This window comes from Dromiciops gliroides, chromosome 2 (assembly GCF_019393635.1).
Source record: "Dromiciops gliroides isolate mDroGli1 chromosome 2, mDroGli1.pri, whole genome shotgun sequence".
Classification (NCBI taxonomy): domain Eukaryota; kingdom Metazoa; phylum Chordata; class Mammalia; order Microbiotheria; family Microbiotheriidae; genus Dromiciops; species Dromiciops gliroides.
The window spans coordinates 599,079,398-599,093,690 of NC_057862.1; the positions used below are offsets into that span (position 1 = coordinate 599,079,398).

The following is a 14,293-nucleotide window of genomic DNA, read 5'->3' on the forward strand; positions in this document are numbered from 1 at the left end:
CAGCCTTTTCAGATCATAATGCAAAAAAAAAAATTAAATTGAGTAAGTGGCTGTGGAAACATGGATTAAAATTAATTAGAAACTAATTGATCTAATTCTAAATAATGATTGGGTCAAAACCAAAAACAAATTATAAGAAACCAATGATTTATTTAAAGGGAAAAACAACAATAAGACAACATACCAATATATATGGATGCAGCAAAAATAGTACTTTGAGGAAATGTTTTATTTATATAAGCTAGGCATTTAACAACAACAGAAAAAGAGAAAAAGAAGTCATTAAAATTGCTAATTAAACACTGAATTGTAAACCCTAAAAGATCAAATGAGAGATTAATAAAATAAAAGTAACATTAAAAATACTGAGCTAATAAATAAAATTAGGAGTTGTTTTTATGAAAAGAAAAACCTGATAACTCCCTGGTTAATTTGATTAAAAAAGAAAGAAGAAAATCAAATTACAAGTTTCAAAAATGAAAAGCAGACTTCACCACAAATGAAGATGAAATCAATACAATTATTAGGTGCTCTTTTGCCCATGTGTCAATTTACATGACAATCTAAGCAAAACAGATGAACATTTTCAAAAAAAATATATATAAATTTTCCATATTAACAGAAAAGGAAATAGAATAATTAAATAACCCTGTATTAGAAAAATAAATTGAACAGGCCATAATTGAACTCTCTAAGTATACTTTCAGGTACCAAGCAAGAAAAGTTTTCTGTTTGCTGAATTGAATTAAATATTGAATCACAAAATTTGGGTTTAAACCACAACTGAGCCACCTATCTGGACCACATTTTTCTCATCTATAAAATAAATGGGTCAGAGATGTTCTGGACTCAGATCAAACTTACTTCTGAGAGCCAATGGATAAATTTTCAGGGTAAACATTTGCACTTTGAATGTCAGCAAAGGCTACAAATCAGGGGTTAATTGATTATTTTATTGATTGTGCAGACTTGTTAGTGATGAAGAAAATAAATGAGGTATATTAAATTTGAAAGTATGTTTTGAATATGTGTGTATATAGACATATATATAGTGTATACAGATATATGTATATATAGATACAATTAATCTCTGATTTGTAGCCTTTGTTGACAACCAAAGTTCCTATGAAATAAAAACACATACATCTGAGAAATTGTTGTTAACATTTACAAGCATATCACTGGAAAAAAGGTAAAACTAAATCATATGCATACTCCCTTTAAGTTCTACGTTATTAATAGTGGACTATTTTCCCAACATAATTACTTAGAAATATCAACCTTCGGCCAAGATGGCGGAGAGGAAGCAGCAAGCTGCCTGAGCTCTCCTTCTGTTCCCTCAAAACGAACATTAAATCAAGCCTCTGGACGGATTCTGAAACTACAGAACCTGCAAAGAGACAGAGAGACACAGTCCTCCAACCAGAGATAATTTAGAAGACTTCAGGAAAAGGTCGGTCTGACTCGGGCAAAAGGGAGGCCCAGCGCAGGGCAGCAACCCAGCGCCTAGGGGGTCGGGGCAAGTCAGCAGGAGCTGCGGGCTACAGCCGAACAACTGAGGCTCCCGGAACCTGGTTCAAAAATCTGGTGGCCAAGAAGGACAGTGGAAAAACTTACCTACACCGGCCGAGAAGGCCACGAACGGCGGGATCAGACACTGGGGTCTGGCGCCTGGCTGGCCTAGCACAATCATACAGGAAGTGCAGGGCGGGGCATCTCCACATACCATAAAGTCCTCAGAGTAAAAGCCCGGTCACACAGCACCTATACACCTGCACAAGAAGCCCAAAACAGGGACCCTGGTGCCCCCAGAGCAGACCTCAACTTAAAGAATAAATAAATAAGCTGCAATAATGAGTAAGAAGCAAAAAAGAGCCCTCTCCATTGAGAGCTTCTGTATCAATAGGGAAGAAGCCAACACAAACTCAGATGAGGACAATAGCCTCAAATTGTCTACATCTGAAGCCTCACAAGGGAAGGTGAATTGGTCGCAAGAACAAAAAGCCTTCCTGGAAGAGCTCAAAAAGGATTTTAAAAATCAATTGCAAGAGGTAGAAGAAAAAATGGGGAGAGAAATGAAAGCAAAGCAAAAAAACTATGAAAAAAGAATCAGCAGCTTGGAAAAGGAAGCTGAAGAAAACAAAGACTTAAAAAATTCATTTGGCCAAATGGAAAAAAAGCTGCATAATCTCACTGAAGAAAACAATACCTTAAAAAATTCACTTAGCCAAATGGAAAAAAAGGTGCATAATCTCACTGAAGAAAACAGTACCTTAAAAAATTCACTTAGCCAAATGGAAAAAAAAGGTGCATAATCTCACTGAAGAAAACAATGCCTTAAAAATTAAAGTGGGACAGTTGGAAGATAAGGAATCCATGAGACACCAAGAATCAGTCAAGCAGAATAAAAAAAATGAAAAAATAGAAGAAAATGTGAAATACCTCATTGGAAAGACAACTGATCTGGAAAACAGATCGAGGAGAGACAATTTGAGAATCATTGGACTGCCTGAAAGCCATGACCAGAAAAAGAATCTAGATACCATATTCCAGGAAATTATTAAGGAGAACTGCCCTGATATCATAGAATCAGAGGATAAAATCATCATTGAAAGAATCCATCGATCACCTCCTGAAAGAGACCCCAACAGGAAAACTCCAAGGAATATTGTAGCCAAATTCCAGAATTATCAGGTGAAGGAGAAAATACTCCAAGCAGCCAGAAAGAAGCAATTTAAATATCATGGAGCCACAGTCAGGATTGCTCAGGACCTGGCAGCTTCAACATTAAAGTACCGCAAGGCTTGGAATATGATATTCCGGAAAGCAAAGTAGCTTGGATTGCAGCCAAGAATCTATTACCCAGCAAAAATGTGCATTTTCTTTCAGGGGAAAAGATGGACATTTAATGACATTGGGGACTTTCAATCTTTCCTGGTGAAAAGACCAGAACTGAATAGAAAATTTGATCTCAACATACAAGACTCAAGAGAAGTTTAAAAAGGTAAACAGAGGGGAAAAAAAAGTTACCCTATTAGGTTAAACTGTTTATATCTCTACACAGGAAGATAATACTCATAACTCTTAAGAACTGTAAATGTATTTGGGCAGAGAGAAGGACTTTATATAGAGGGTATAAATATAAATTGTCTTTGATGTGATGATACAAAAGAATTAAGGGGATAAAAAGGGAGTCTATGGGGAGGAGAGGAAAGGGGAGGTGGAATGGGATGAATTATATCATATGAAGAGGTGGAAAAAAACCTATTACAAGAGAGGGAAAGAAAGGAGGGGGGAACATGGTTTCAACCCTATTCTCATTAGATTTGACTCAAAGAGGGAATAACATATACGTTCATTGGGATAAAGAAACAACTCATTCTTTAGGGAAACAAAAGGGGAAGGGAAAGGGGGGACTGATAGAAGGGAGGACAAAAGCAAGGGAGAAAAGGGTAAAGAAAAGCGAGGGGGGTGATAAAAAGGGAGGGCAGATCGGGGGAGGCAGGGGTAAGAAGTAAAACGTCGGTGAGGAGGAATAGGGTGAAAGAAGGGGGGAAAATTACAAAGGGGGTAAATAGAATGGAGGGGAATAGACAGTCAGTAATAATAACTGTGAATGTGAATGGGATGAACTCTGCTATAAAACGGAAGCGAATTGCAGAGTGGATTAAAAACCAGAACCCTACAATATGCTGTTTACAAGAAACACATTTGAAGCAGAGAGATACACACAGAGTAAAGGTAAAAGGCTAGAGCAGAATATATTATGCCTCAGCTAAAGTAAAAAAGGCAGGGGTAGCAATCCTTATCTCAGACAAAGTGCAGGCAAAAATAGATCTCATTAAAAGAGATAAGGAAGGAAATTACATCTTACTTAAAGGTACTATAGATAATGAAGTAATATCAATATTAAAATATGTATGCGCCAAGTGGTATAGCATCCAGGTTCTTAGAGGAGAAGTTAAATGAGTTACAAGAGGAATTAGACAGTAATACTATACTAGTGGGGGATCTGAATCTCCCCCTCTCAGAATTAGATAAATCTAGCCAAAAAATAAATAAGAAAGAAGTGAAAGAGGTGAATAGATTACTAGAAAAGTTAGACATGATAGATGTCTGGAGAAAATTGAATGGGGATAGAAAGGAATATACCTTTTTCTCAGCAGTACATGGCACATTTTCAAAAATTGACCATGTATTAGGGCACAAAAACATCATAGTCAAATGTAGAAAGGCAGAAATAGTAAATGCATCCTTCTCAGATCATGATGCAATAAAAATTACATGTAAGAAAGAGCCAGGGTAAAGTAGAATGAAAATCAATTGGAAACTAAATAATTTCATTCTAAAGAATGAATGGGCCAAACAAGAAATCATAGAAACAATCAATAACTTTATCCAAGAGAATGACAATAATGAGACAACATACCAAAATCTATGGGATGCAGCCAAAGCAGTGCTTAGGGGAAAATTTATAGCTCTAAATGCTTACATGAATAAGAAAGAGAAAGAGGAGATTAATGAATTGGGCATGCAACTTAAAAAGCTAGAAAAAGAACAAATTAGAAATCCCCAATTAGACACTAAATTAGAGATCCTGAAAATTAAAGGAGAAATCAATAAGATTGAAAGCAAAAAAACTATAGAATTAATCAATAAAACTAAGAGCTGGTTTTATGAAAAAACCAATAAAATAGATAAAATATTGGTTAATTTGATTAAAAAAAGAAAGAAGAAAACCAAATTACCAGTATCAAAAATGAAAAGGGTGATGTAACCACCAATGAAGTGGAAATTAAAGCAATAATTAGGAAATATTTTGCCCAACTGTATGCCAATAAATTTGACAATCTAAATGAAATGGATGAATATTTACAAAAATACAAACTGCCCAGGTTAACTGAAGAGGAAATAAAATCCTTAAATAAACCCATATTAGAAAAAGAAATTGAACAAGCTATTAATGAACTCCCTAAGAAAAAATCCCCAGGGCCAGATGGGTTTACGGGTGAATTTTACCAAACATTTAAAGAACAATTAATTCCAATATTATACAAACTATTTGGAAAAATAGGTGAAGAAGGAGTTCTACCAAATTCGTTTTATGACACAAATATGGTGGTGATACCAAAACCAGGCAAAGCAAAAACAGAGAAAGAAAATTATAGACCAATTTCCCTAGTTAATATTGATGCTAAAATCTTAAATGAGATATTAGCAAGGAGATTACAGCAACTAATCACCAGGATAATACACTATGACCAGGTGGGATTTATACCAGGAATGCAGGGCTGGTTCAACATTAGGAAAACTATTAACATAATCAACCACATCAATAAGAAAACCAACCAAAATCATATGATTATCTCAATAGATGCAGAGAAAGCTTTTGACAAAGTACAGCACCCATTCCTAATAAAAACACTAGAGAGTTTAGGAATAGGGGGAGCTTTCCTTAGAATAATAAACAGTATCTACCTAAAGCCATCAGCAAGTATTATATGCAATGGAGATAAATTAGAGGCCTTCCCAATAAGATCAGGGGTGAAACAGGGATGTCCATTATCACCCCTATTATTTAATATTGTTCTAGAAATGTTAGCTTTAGCAATCAGAGAAGAGAAAGGAATTAAAGGAATTAGAATAGGCAAGGAGGAAACAAAACTATCACTCTTTGCAGATGATATGATGGTATACTTAAGGAATCCTCGAGAATCAAGTCAAAAATTACTTGAAACAATTAACAACTTTAGCAAAGTAGCAGGATATAAAATAAATCCACATAAATCATCAGCATTTCTATACATGACCAACAAAGTCCAGCAGCAAGAGATAGAAAGAGAAATTCCATTTAAAGTAACGGTAGGTAATATAAAATACTTGGGAGTCTACTTGCCAAGACAAACCCAGGAACTCTATGAACACAACTACCAAACACTCTTCACACAAATCAAATCAGATCTAAATAATTGGAAAGATATCAATTGCTCATGGATAGGCAGAGCTAATATAGTAAAAATGACAATACTGCCTAAATTAATTTACTTTTTCAGTGCCATACCAATCAGGCTACCTAAAAATTATTTTATACAGCTAGAAAAAATAATAACAAAATTCATCTGGAAAAACAAAAAATCAAGAATATCCAGGGAAAGGATGAAAAAAAAATTCACAGGAAGGTGGGTTAGCGGTACCAAACCTGGAGCTTTATTATAAAGTGGCAGTCATCAAAACTATCTGGTACTGGCTAAAAAATAGAGTGGTAGATCAATGGAATAGGCTAGGCTCAGGAAATGCAGTAGTAAATGACACTAGTAATGTAGCATTTGACAAACCCAAAGACTCCAGCTTCTGGGATAGGAACTCAGTATTTGACAAAAACTGCTGGGAAAACTGGAAGATAGTATGGCAGAAATTAGGCATAGACCAACATCTTACACCTTATACTAAAATAAGGTCAAAATGGATACATGATTTAGACATAAGAGGTGATACCATAGGTAAATTAGGAGAGAAAGGAATAGTGTACCTATCAGATCTTTGGAAAGGAGAACAGTTTTTGACCAAACATGAGATAGAGTATATTATAAAATGCAAAGTGGATGATTTTGATTATATTAAATTAAAAAATTTTTGTACAAACAGAAGCAATGCATCCAAAATTGGAAGGGAGGCAGAAAGCTGGGAAACAATTTTTGAGGCCAGTGCTTCTGATAAAGGCCTCATCTCTAAAATATATAGGGAATTAAATCAAATTTATAAGAATCCAAGTCATTCCCCAATTGAGAAATGGTCAAAGGATATGAACAGGCAGTTTTCTGATGAAGAAACCAAAGCTATCTATTCCCATATGAAAAAATGCTCTAAATCTCTAATGATTAGAGAGATGCAAATTAAAACAACTCTGAGGTACCACCTGACACCTATCAGATTGGCTAAAATGACAAAAAAGGAAGATAATAAATGTTGGAGAGGCTGTGGGAAAATTGGAACACTAATGCATTGTTGGTGGAGCTGTGAGCTGATCCAACCATTCTGGAGAGCAATTTGGAATTATGCCCAAAGGGCGATAAAGCTGTGCATACCCTTTGACCCAGCAATCCCACTTTTAGGTCTTTTGCCCAAAGAAATCATGGAAGGGGGAAAGGGACCCACATGTACAAAAATATTTATAGCTGCTCTTTACGTGGTAGCAAGGAATTGGAAGTTGAGGGGGTGCCCATCAATTGGGGAATGGCTGGACAAGTTGTGGTATATGAATACAATGGAATACTATTGTGCTGTAAGAAATGATGAGCAGGAAGAGTTCAGAGAAACCTGGAGGGTCTTCCGTGAGCTGATGATGAGTGAGATGAGCAGAACCAGAAGAACATTGTACACAGTATCATCAACATTGAGTGTTGACCTACTGTGATGGACTCTATTCTTCTCACCAATGCAATGGTACAGAAGAGTTCCAGGGAACTCATGATAGAAGAGGATCTCCAAATCCAAGAAAAAAAAAGAAAGAAAGAACTGTGGAGTATAGATGCTGATTGAACCATATTATTTCTTTTGTTTTGGGTGCTGTTGGTTTTTTTTTTCTATTTTGAGGTTTTGCATCACTGCTCTGATTCTTTCTCTTGTAACAGGATTAATGCAGAAATAGGATTAATGTTATTGTGTGTATATATATGTGTGTGTGTATATATATATATATATATATATATATATATATATATATATATATATATATATATATGTGTGTATGTAGATATATAGATATAACCTATATCAGATTACCTGCTGTCTAGGGGAGGGGGGGAGGGAGGGGAGGGAGGGAGAAAAATCTGAAATTGTAAAGCATGTATAAACAAAAGTTGAGAACTATCTTTACATATAACGGAAAAAATAAAATATCTCATTAATTTTAAAAAAAAAAAAAGAAAGAAATATCAACCTCCAGTGAAAGAATACTCTCACATCTACAGGAAAGGCTGAGATTTCCCCTAACTGGCTTCTAATCCTAGTTCTACTCCTAAGTGTCATTATAGTTATTAACATGTGGACCCTAGTTTTCTCACTTAAAAATTACATAGTTGAAAAGGATTACAGAAAAGAATCATTTCACCTTTAAAAAATAGTCCTTCTTGGGCACCTAGGTGGCATAGTGGATAAAGCATCAGCCCTGTATTCAGGAGGACCTGAGTTCAAAAATTTGGCCTCAGACACTTGACACTTATTAGCTGTTTGACCCTGGGTAAGTCAGTTAACCTTCACTGCCCCAGACCAAAAAAAGAAAAAGAAAAGAATAGTATTGCTTCTTTCTATAAAATACGGACTATGAATCCTTATTACTCCTGGAGCAAATACACACATATAATCTTATATGTGCACATGCACATACACATACATATCCCACATACACATACATAGGGGCAGCTAGATGGGGGAGTAGATAGAGCACTGACCCTGAAGTTGTGAGGACCTGAATTCAAATCTCACCTCAGAGACTTACTAGCTGTATGACCCTGGGCAAGTCACTTAATTCCAATTACTTTAAACATCCAGGGCCATCTACAGTCATCCTGAAAAATATCTCACCACTGGACCCAGATTCCTCTTGAGAAGGGTGTGAGATTGATGACCTTGCACAGTCCTCTCTCACATACATCCAATTCAGCACAAGTCATGACATCATCCTGATCATATTTTTGGGAAGAAAGGACAAACAACAACAAACACATATGCATACACATACACATACATATTCTCAGAAAAAGATCTCATTTCGCATGATCTTTAATTATAAAATTCTACTTAAAAAAAACAGTGAGGGACCAGATGTGCATGGAATTGTCTATAAATAATCTTGTTTGAAATGAATGGATTGGCAATGTAAAGTTCCATAATGTTTTGCTAAACAACAACAACGACAACAAAAAAAATCAAACAAAAAACATCGCAGCAAAGGATAAGTTTTAATGGGAAAATATGGTGATGTGTACCTGATCCTTTGTAACAGAAAATATTTTTTGTTCCCCATTTTGCTCACAATAAGTTGAACATATGTGCCCTTGAGCACTTTAAGGGTGTAACTGTCTGAGGGATCATTCAAGTGAAACTGCAGTCACCTGATCCCTATACTATATGCATGAATGATGGTGTAAAAAAATAGTGGTATGTTATCAAACTGGGTAGTGGCAGACTTGTTTCCCTACTATTAAAAGCAAATATGACTCTGGAAAAGAATGATTAATCAATGCTTACAATTTCATTAATGTGAACTATTCTTTCTTTTTTCCCAGAGACAGCACAGATGTGCTAATGGATAATTGCTTTGCTAGATTTCATTATGAAAGGGTCTATAAATGTTGGATAGCACTATGTAATTCTCACAGTTGAGTTCCTCCCACTCAATGAGGTGACAAAGTCTTCTACTGCCATAAGATAGATAGATATTAGCTGTTCCAAATGACACCTCTGTTAAATTGATGCCTCCTGGGTCTCAGAGAAGAGTATCCTGAAATATTCAAGGGACATTACTCTGAGGAGCTTATAATGTAGTTACCAGTACCTGAGCCAGCCCTACAGAGTATATAGGTTAAGAATCCACCTAGGGAGTGTCTGCCCTTTAGCCATCAGGAGCGGAGGCATGGTGAGTGAGGCTACTCCCCCTCCTGCCCCTCAATACCCTCTGGATCCCACTCCTTGGCCCGGCCGGGCCGTGGTCTTGTCTTTCCCTTGGCCCTGGTGGGGAACTCTCTTCTGGCCTCCTTTTCCCTTCCTGCCCCCGGTGCCCCCGGTGCCCCCACCTCCACCATCACCGCTGCCGCCGCCGCCGCCTCAGCCCCGGTGGGACCTGCTCCCCCTGCGCCCGGCCCGGAGCCTCGGCGTCCCCACTGTGGCCTGGCCCCCCGAGCGCGGGGACCCCGTTGCTTGGTCAGCCCCCTGGTCTGTGGCCGGGCCCTTCCCTGCCCGGCCTGCCGGCCGCCCAGTGGCCACCCGGCCCCCAGCCCGGCCCATCGCCCGGCCCGCCTCCTCCCGACCCGCTGCTCCCTCCCTTCCCCCTGACGGGATCTGGTCGGCCTACTTTCTCCCACCCCAGGCCAGGCCAGTACCATCAAGAAGCCAAACCTGGGCTCCGCCCCCCCAAGAAAGAAGATGGGACCCAAACCCGAACGCACAGAAGACCAGAAACAAGAAATTAGAGAGGCATTTGATCTCTTTGATACAGATGGAACCGGGACAATAGATGTTAAGGAGCTCAAGGTGGCCATGAGAGCTCTGGACTTCAAACCCAAGAAAGAAGAGATCAAAAAAATGATATCTGACATTGACAAGGAGGGGACGGGAAAAATCAGTTTCAATGACTTCTTGGCTGTGATGACTCAAAAAATGGCTGAAAAGGATACCAAAGAAGAAATTCTGAAGGCTTTCAGACTCTTCGATGATGATGAAACCGGAAAAATCTCCTTCAAGAACTTAAAACGTGTGGCCAGAGAGCTAGGGGAAAACCTCACTGATGAGGAACTGCAGGAAATGATTGAGGAAGCTGATCGAGATGGAGATGGAGAAGTCAGTGAACAGGAGTTCCTGCGGATCATGAAAAAGACCAGTCTCTATTGAGGTCAATCTCTTCCCCTTTTGCAGGCACATACAAATAGATTTTCTGGTTATGAAGGTTCCTTGTTTTCATTTTTTGAGGCATCACTACAGTACATAGAGGCTGATTTTCCCCTTCCACTAATTTATCTAGAAAATTACATTGGCAAATACTTGACTCAGTTGTACGTTTTCTAAAGAATTCTAAAAACAGTTCTAGATAAAATGCCTTGTCAATGAATTTTGCAATTTGAAACCTACTAGGCTTAAGGTTGGGGGCCTGGAACTCCTCTCCCCCCACCCTTTTGCCTGATATCTCTTCTTTCTTTCATTAATATTACACCAAACCCCAGAACAAAATTCAAGTTTTACGGCCACCAAAGTGGGAACAAAGAATATCTCCTTTAAGGTGCTGGTTCCCTTATCACCTTACTTCCATCATCTCTTCCCCCCCTGCCATGCTCAGGTGTATGATACAGCAGGACCATGTGATTGGCTTGTAGGCCACCATACCAGGCCATTTTCCCCCTCCCTCTTCCATTCACACCTTTGATTTTCATTGACTTAGCTCTTTTAAGAAGAAACTAGAGTACCAACTTCTTTGTTGTGTCTGGAAGCACACTGACATATGTATTGTCTTGTGGAGGGCTTAGAATGTTCCATAGTATCATCCTCTCCAGTCATTGCTGGGGTAGCTGCATCTAGCTCATCCACTTTGAGTGTCATCCTGGCAAATGCTCTTTCCTTTTCCCAGGCCAGGCCATCAAATGAAAAAAGCTAAATGTAATGTTAGCCTAAGAAAATCATAAATAGCATAGGTTGGCTTAATACTAATGTTTAAAAAACACACACACAAATAAGCATTTCCTTAGTTCATAAGCTTTAAGGGCTTAGTTGCTTTGAAAATTGGGGTGGGTCGTGTTTCAAGTATTTAGCAAAGCCGTTTTCCCTTTTCCCTGCTTGGATGGAAGGGAACTGGCTGTTGTTGTCTTCATTAGAAATCTAATGTAACCGTGGCCATTTTCTACTGATTTTGTCACAAGTTCCTCTTTACTGGTTAGCTCTAAGAACCTTTGGTTCTTATTAATTAGTCCATGACTTTCTCCTCTGATGTATGGACACTGACAACCAAGTGTCCCACATGGGTAGTTTGACACACTGCTTTGTAACTCCCAGTGGTCTGTTCTGTGTTTATGCTATTTATTTTCTTTGTTGTGAATAAAGTCTTTCTTGTTTTAAAAAAAAAAAAAAAGAATCCACCTAGGGACCTATAAATTAAAAGCCAGAAAAGTTAGAAGCATTTTTTTAAAGTTTAACTCTACTACGCTATATGTATCTAGGTTACTATGTTAGAATAAGTGTGTTACATTTTTAACGGAGCATCAAAGAATGATTTATCAAATGTCCATAGTATATTTTGTCAATATAAAGTGCAGATTTACAGTTCAAAGTACTACACTAACAATAAAAATTACCAGATTAATCATAAAATTCTAAAGTTGTAAACAATGTTGTCATCTCAAATTATCAATTGAAAAGATGGAAATTACAGTTAATTAACAGAGTGATAGGCACCATCTATTTCAGCAGAACTAAGTGGTCATGTTAAGCTTAATATTTCTACATGTATGTCAAAAGAGCTTTGATGTTATCAAATTCCAGTCAGATGCTCTCATCATTTATTTCATATTCCTTAATTTTTGATACTGTAGCGTTTTGCTACTGATAAACTCAAGGGTGCTTAGGTATCAGAGATGAAACTAGAACTCAGGTGTATGACTAATAAGTACCCTGGATAGGATTCAGACACATATCCTCTGATTTCATGTCTAGTCCTTTTTTCAATAATATACAATATCAGGTTCCAAAAGTTAAGATATTCTTTCAAAGAGAAGCAACTCTCTTTATTCAGTTTTGTGCAAATGATCAAATATGTGCTTGTGGATAGAAGTAATCTTGAAAAGTGAAGTAGAAAAAAGTATTCAAGAGAGATATATTTAGTTATAATTGAAGACAAATGGACCACAGATTGTGGTTGTTTAATGATCTTTACAGATTCGGGTGAGGAATGCTTTCCCTTTATACAAGGAGACATCTGTGTTTATTCTAAATGATCAACACTATCATAATCATCAGGAGGGGGGAGAGTGGGGAGAGAGAGAGAGAGAAAGAGAGAGAGAGAGAAGGAGAGGGGGGGAAGAGAGAGGGTGGGGGGAGAGAGACCTATGAATGGCTAAGCTAAGTTTCATAACAGACAGCTAGTTGGCACAGTGGATAAAGTGCCAGATCTGAAGTCAGAAAGACTCATCTTCCTGAGTTCAAATCCACCTTCAGACATTTACTCACTTTTTGACATGGCATAAGTCACTTAACCTTGTTTGTCTTAGTTCCTCGCATAAAAAATGAGCTGGAGAAAAATATGGCAAATTACTCCACTGTTTTTATAAAGAAAATCCCAATTGGGGTCATGAAGTCAGACACAACTGAAAATTAGTAAACCACAACAAAAAGGTTGATGATACAGATAAATAAATGGTCTGTAGTTTATTTCAGTTTTGTTCAAGGTTTTATCATGAGGGAGGCAAAGGATAGAAGAAATCATGCTTATCAAATGGGAACCAAGACTTATCAGATCATATATGTAGAGCTTAAAGGGACTTTAGAGGGCATCAGGTCCAACTTCTATATTTTACAGATTAAAAAAAAAAAACGTTACACTGAGATGTGTAGTGGCTTAAGTAGGCCGGCATAGCTAATAAGTGCCTGAGATAGGCTTTGATTTCAGTTCTCTCTGAATCCAAACCAGTATTATATCCACTGACACTTCCATAATAATTGCTAATATTCATATTGTTATCAGATTGAGAATAGGTGTTACACATGTTTTGAGGCTCCAATTGTGGTGGGGGGATGCCATCCTTGTGCGTGACTGAAAGGCAGGCAGAATGGACACTTCTAGCCTCTTCCCCCATCTTTCTCCAAAAGAGACTTTTATTCCTTCCAGAAATGGAAGTAAGAGGTTGGGGATAGAAACAACCAATCAGTTCTCTGCAGAAAGAGTGAGTGCAGAGCTAGCAGTATATCTATCTGGGGCACCTGGGTGGTGCAGTGGATAAAGTAGCATTCCTAGATTCAGGAGGAACTGAATTCAAATCCAGCCTCAGACACTTCACATTTACTAGCTATGTGACCCTGGGCAAATCACTTAACCCTCATTGCCCTGGGGAAAACAAAAACCGTATATCTATCTTCTCCAGTAAATTTTCTTCATCAAGGGATTATTATTAGGTTCCATTTAACCTTTCTAACTATCTAGTCTTGTCATTTTGTTGGGAAACAGGAAGCCCAAACTCTTTATCCTAGTCTTGACCCCTTCTCCCTGTAATACCAATTCTACAATGAACACACATAGAGAATGGCAAAGTCTATTTATCCAAATCATAGCAAAAGAGAAATCAGAGAAGGCATGCCTTGAAGAATATGTACCAGATAATACTGAGTAAAGTAGCTCTCCCATTGGGAGGAAGAAAACTCAGTTTAACCAAGAAAGAATGTTCTGGCCCTCAAGGAGAAATTTCCTTAAGTCTCAAGTATAGCAATAAGTAATAGTGGCATGATGGCACTACATACTCCTCTCATGTGCTCTCAGAATCATTTTCTTCAGTAACCTGAAATGAGCTGACCTTGTGAGAAAAAATAATGCGATATG

The 14,293-nt window shown here is 37.8% G+C and overlaps 1 protein-coding gene across 1 annotated transcript; it reads left to right on the forward strand.

Moving 5' to 3' along the window:
* The first annotated feature begins 9,905 nt into the window (after positions 1-9,905).
* On the forward strand, positions 9,906-11,012 carry LOC122738151 (centrin-2-like). The gene has a single exon (XM_043980213.1). It carries the CDS (start codon positions 10,144-10,146, stop codon positions 10,606-10,608), a length of 465 nt encoding a protein of 154 aa, XP_043836148.1. The 5' UTR covers positions 9,906-10,143; the 3' UTR covers positions 10,609-11,012.
* Positions 11,013-14,293: the final 3,281 nt, after the last annotated feature.

Coding starts and splice junctions, on each gene's coding strand:
- LOC122738151 (XM_043980213.1), top strand. CDS start 10,144: ATGGGACCCAAACCCGAACGCACAGAAGACCAGAAACAAGAAATTAGA.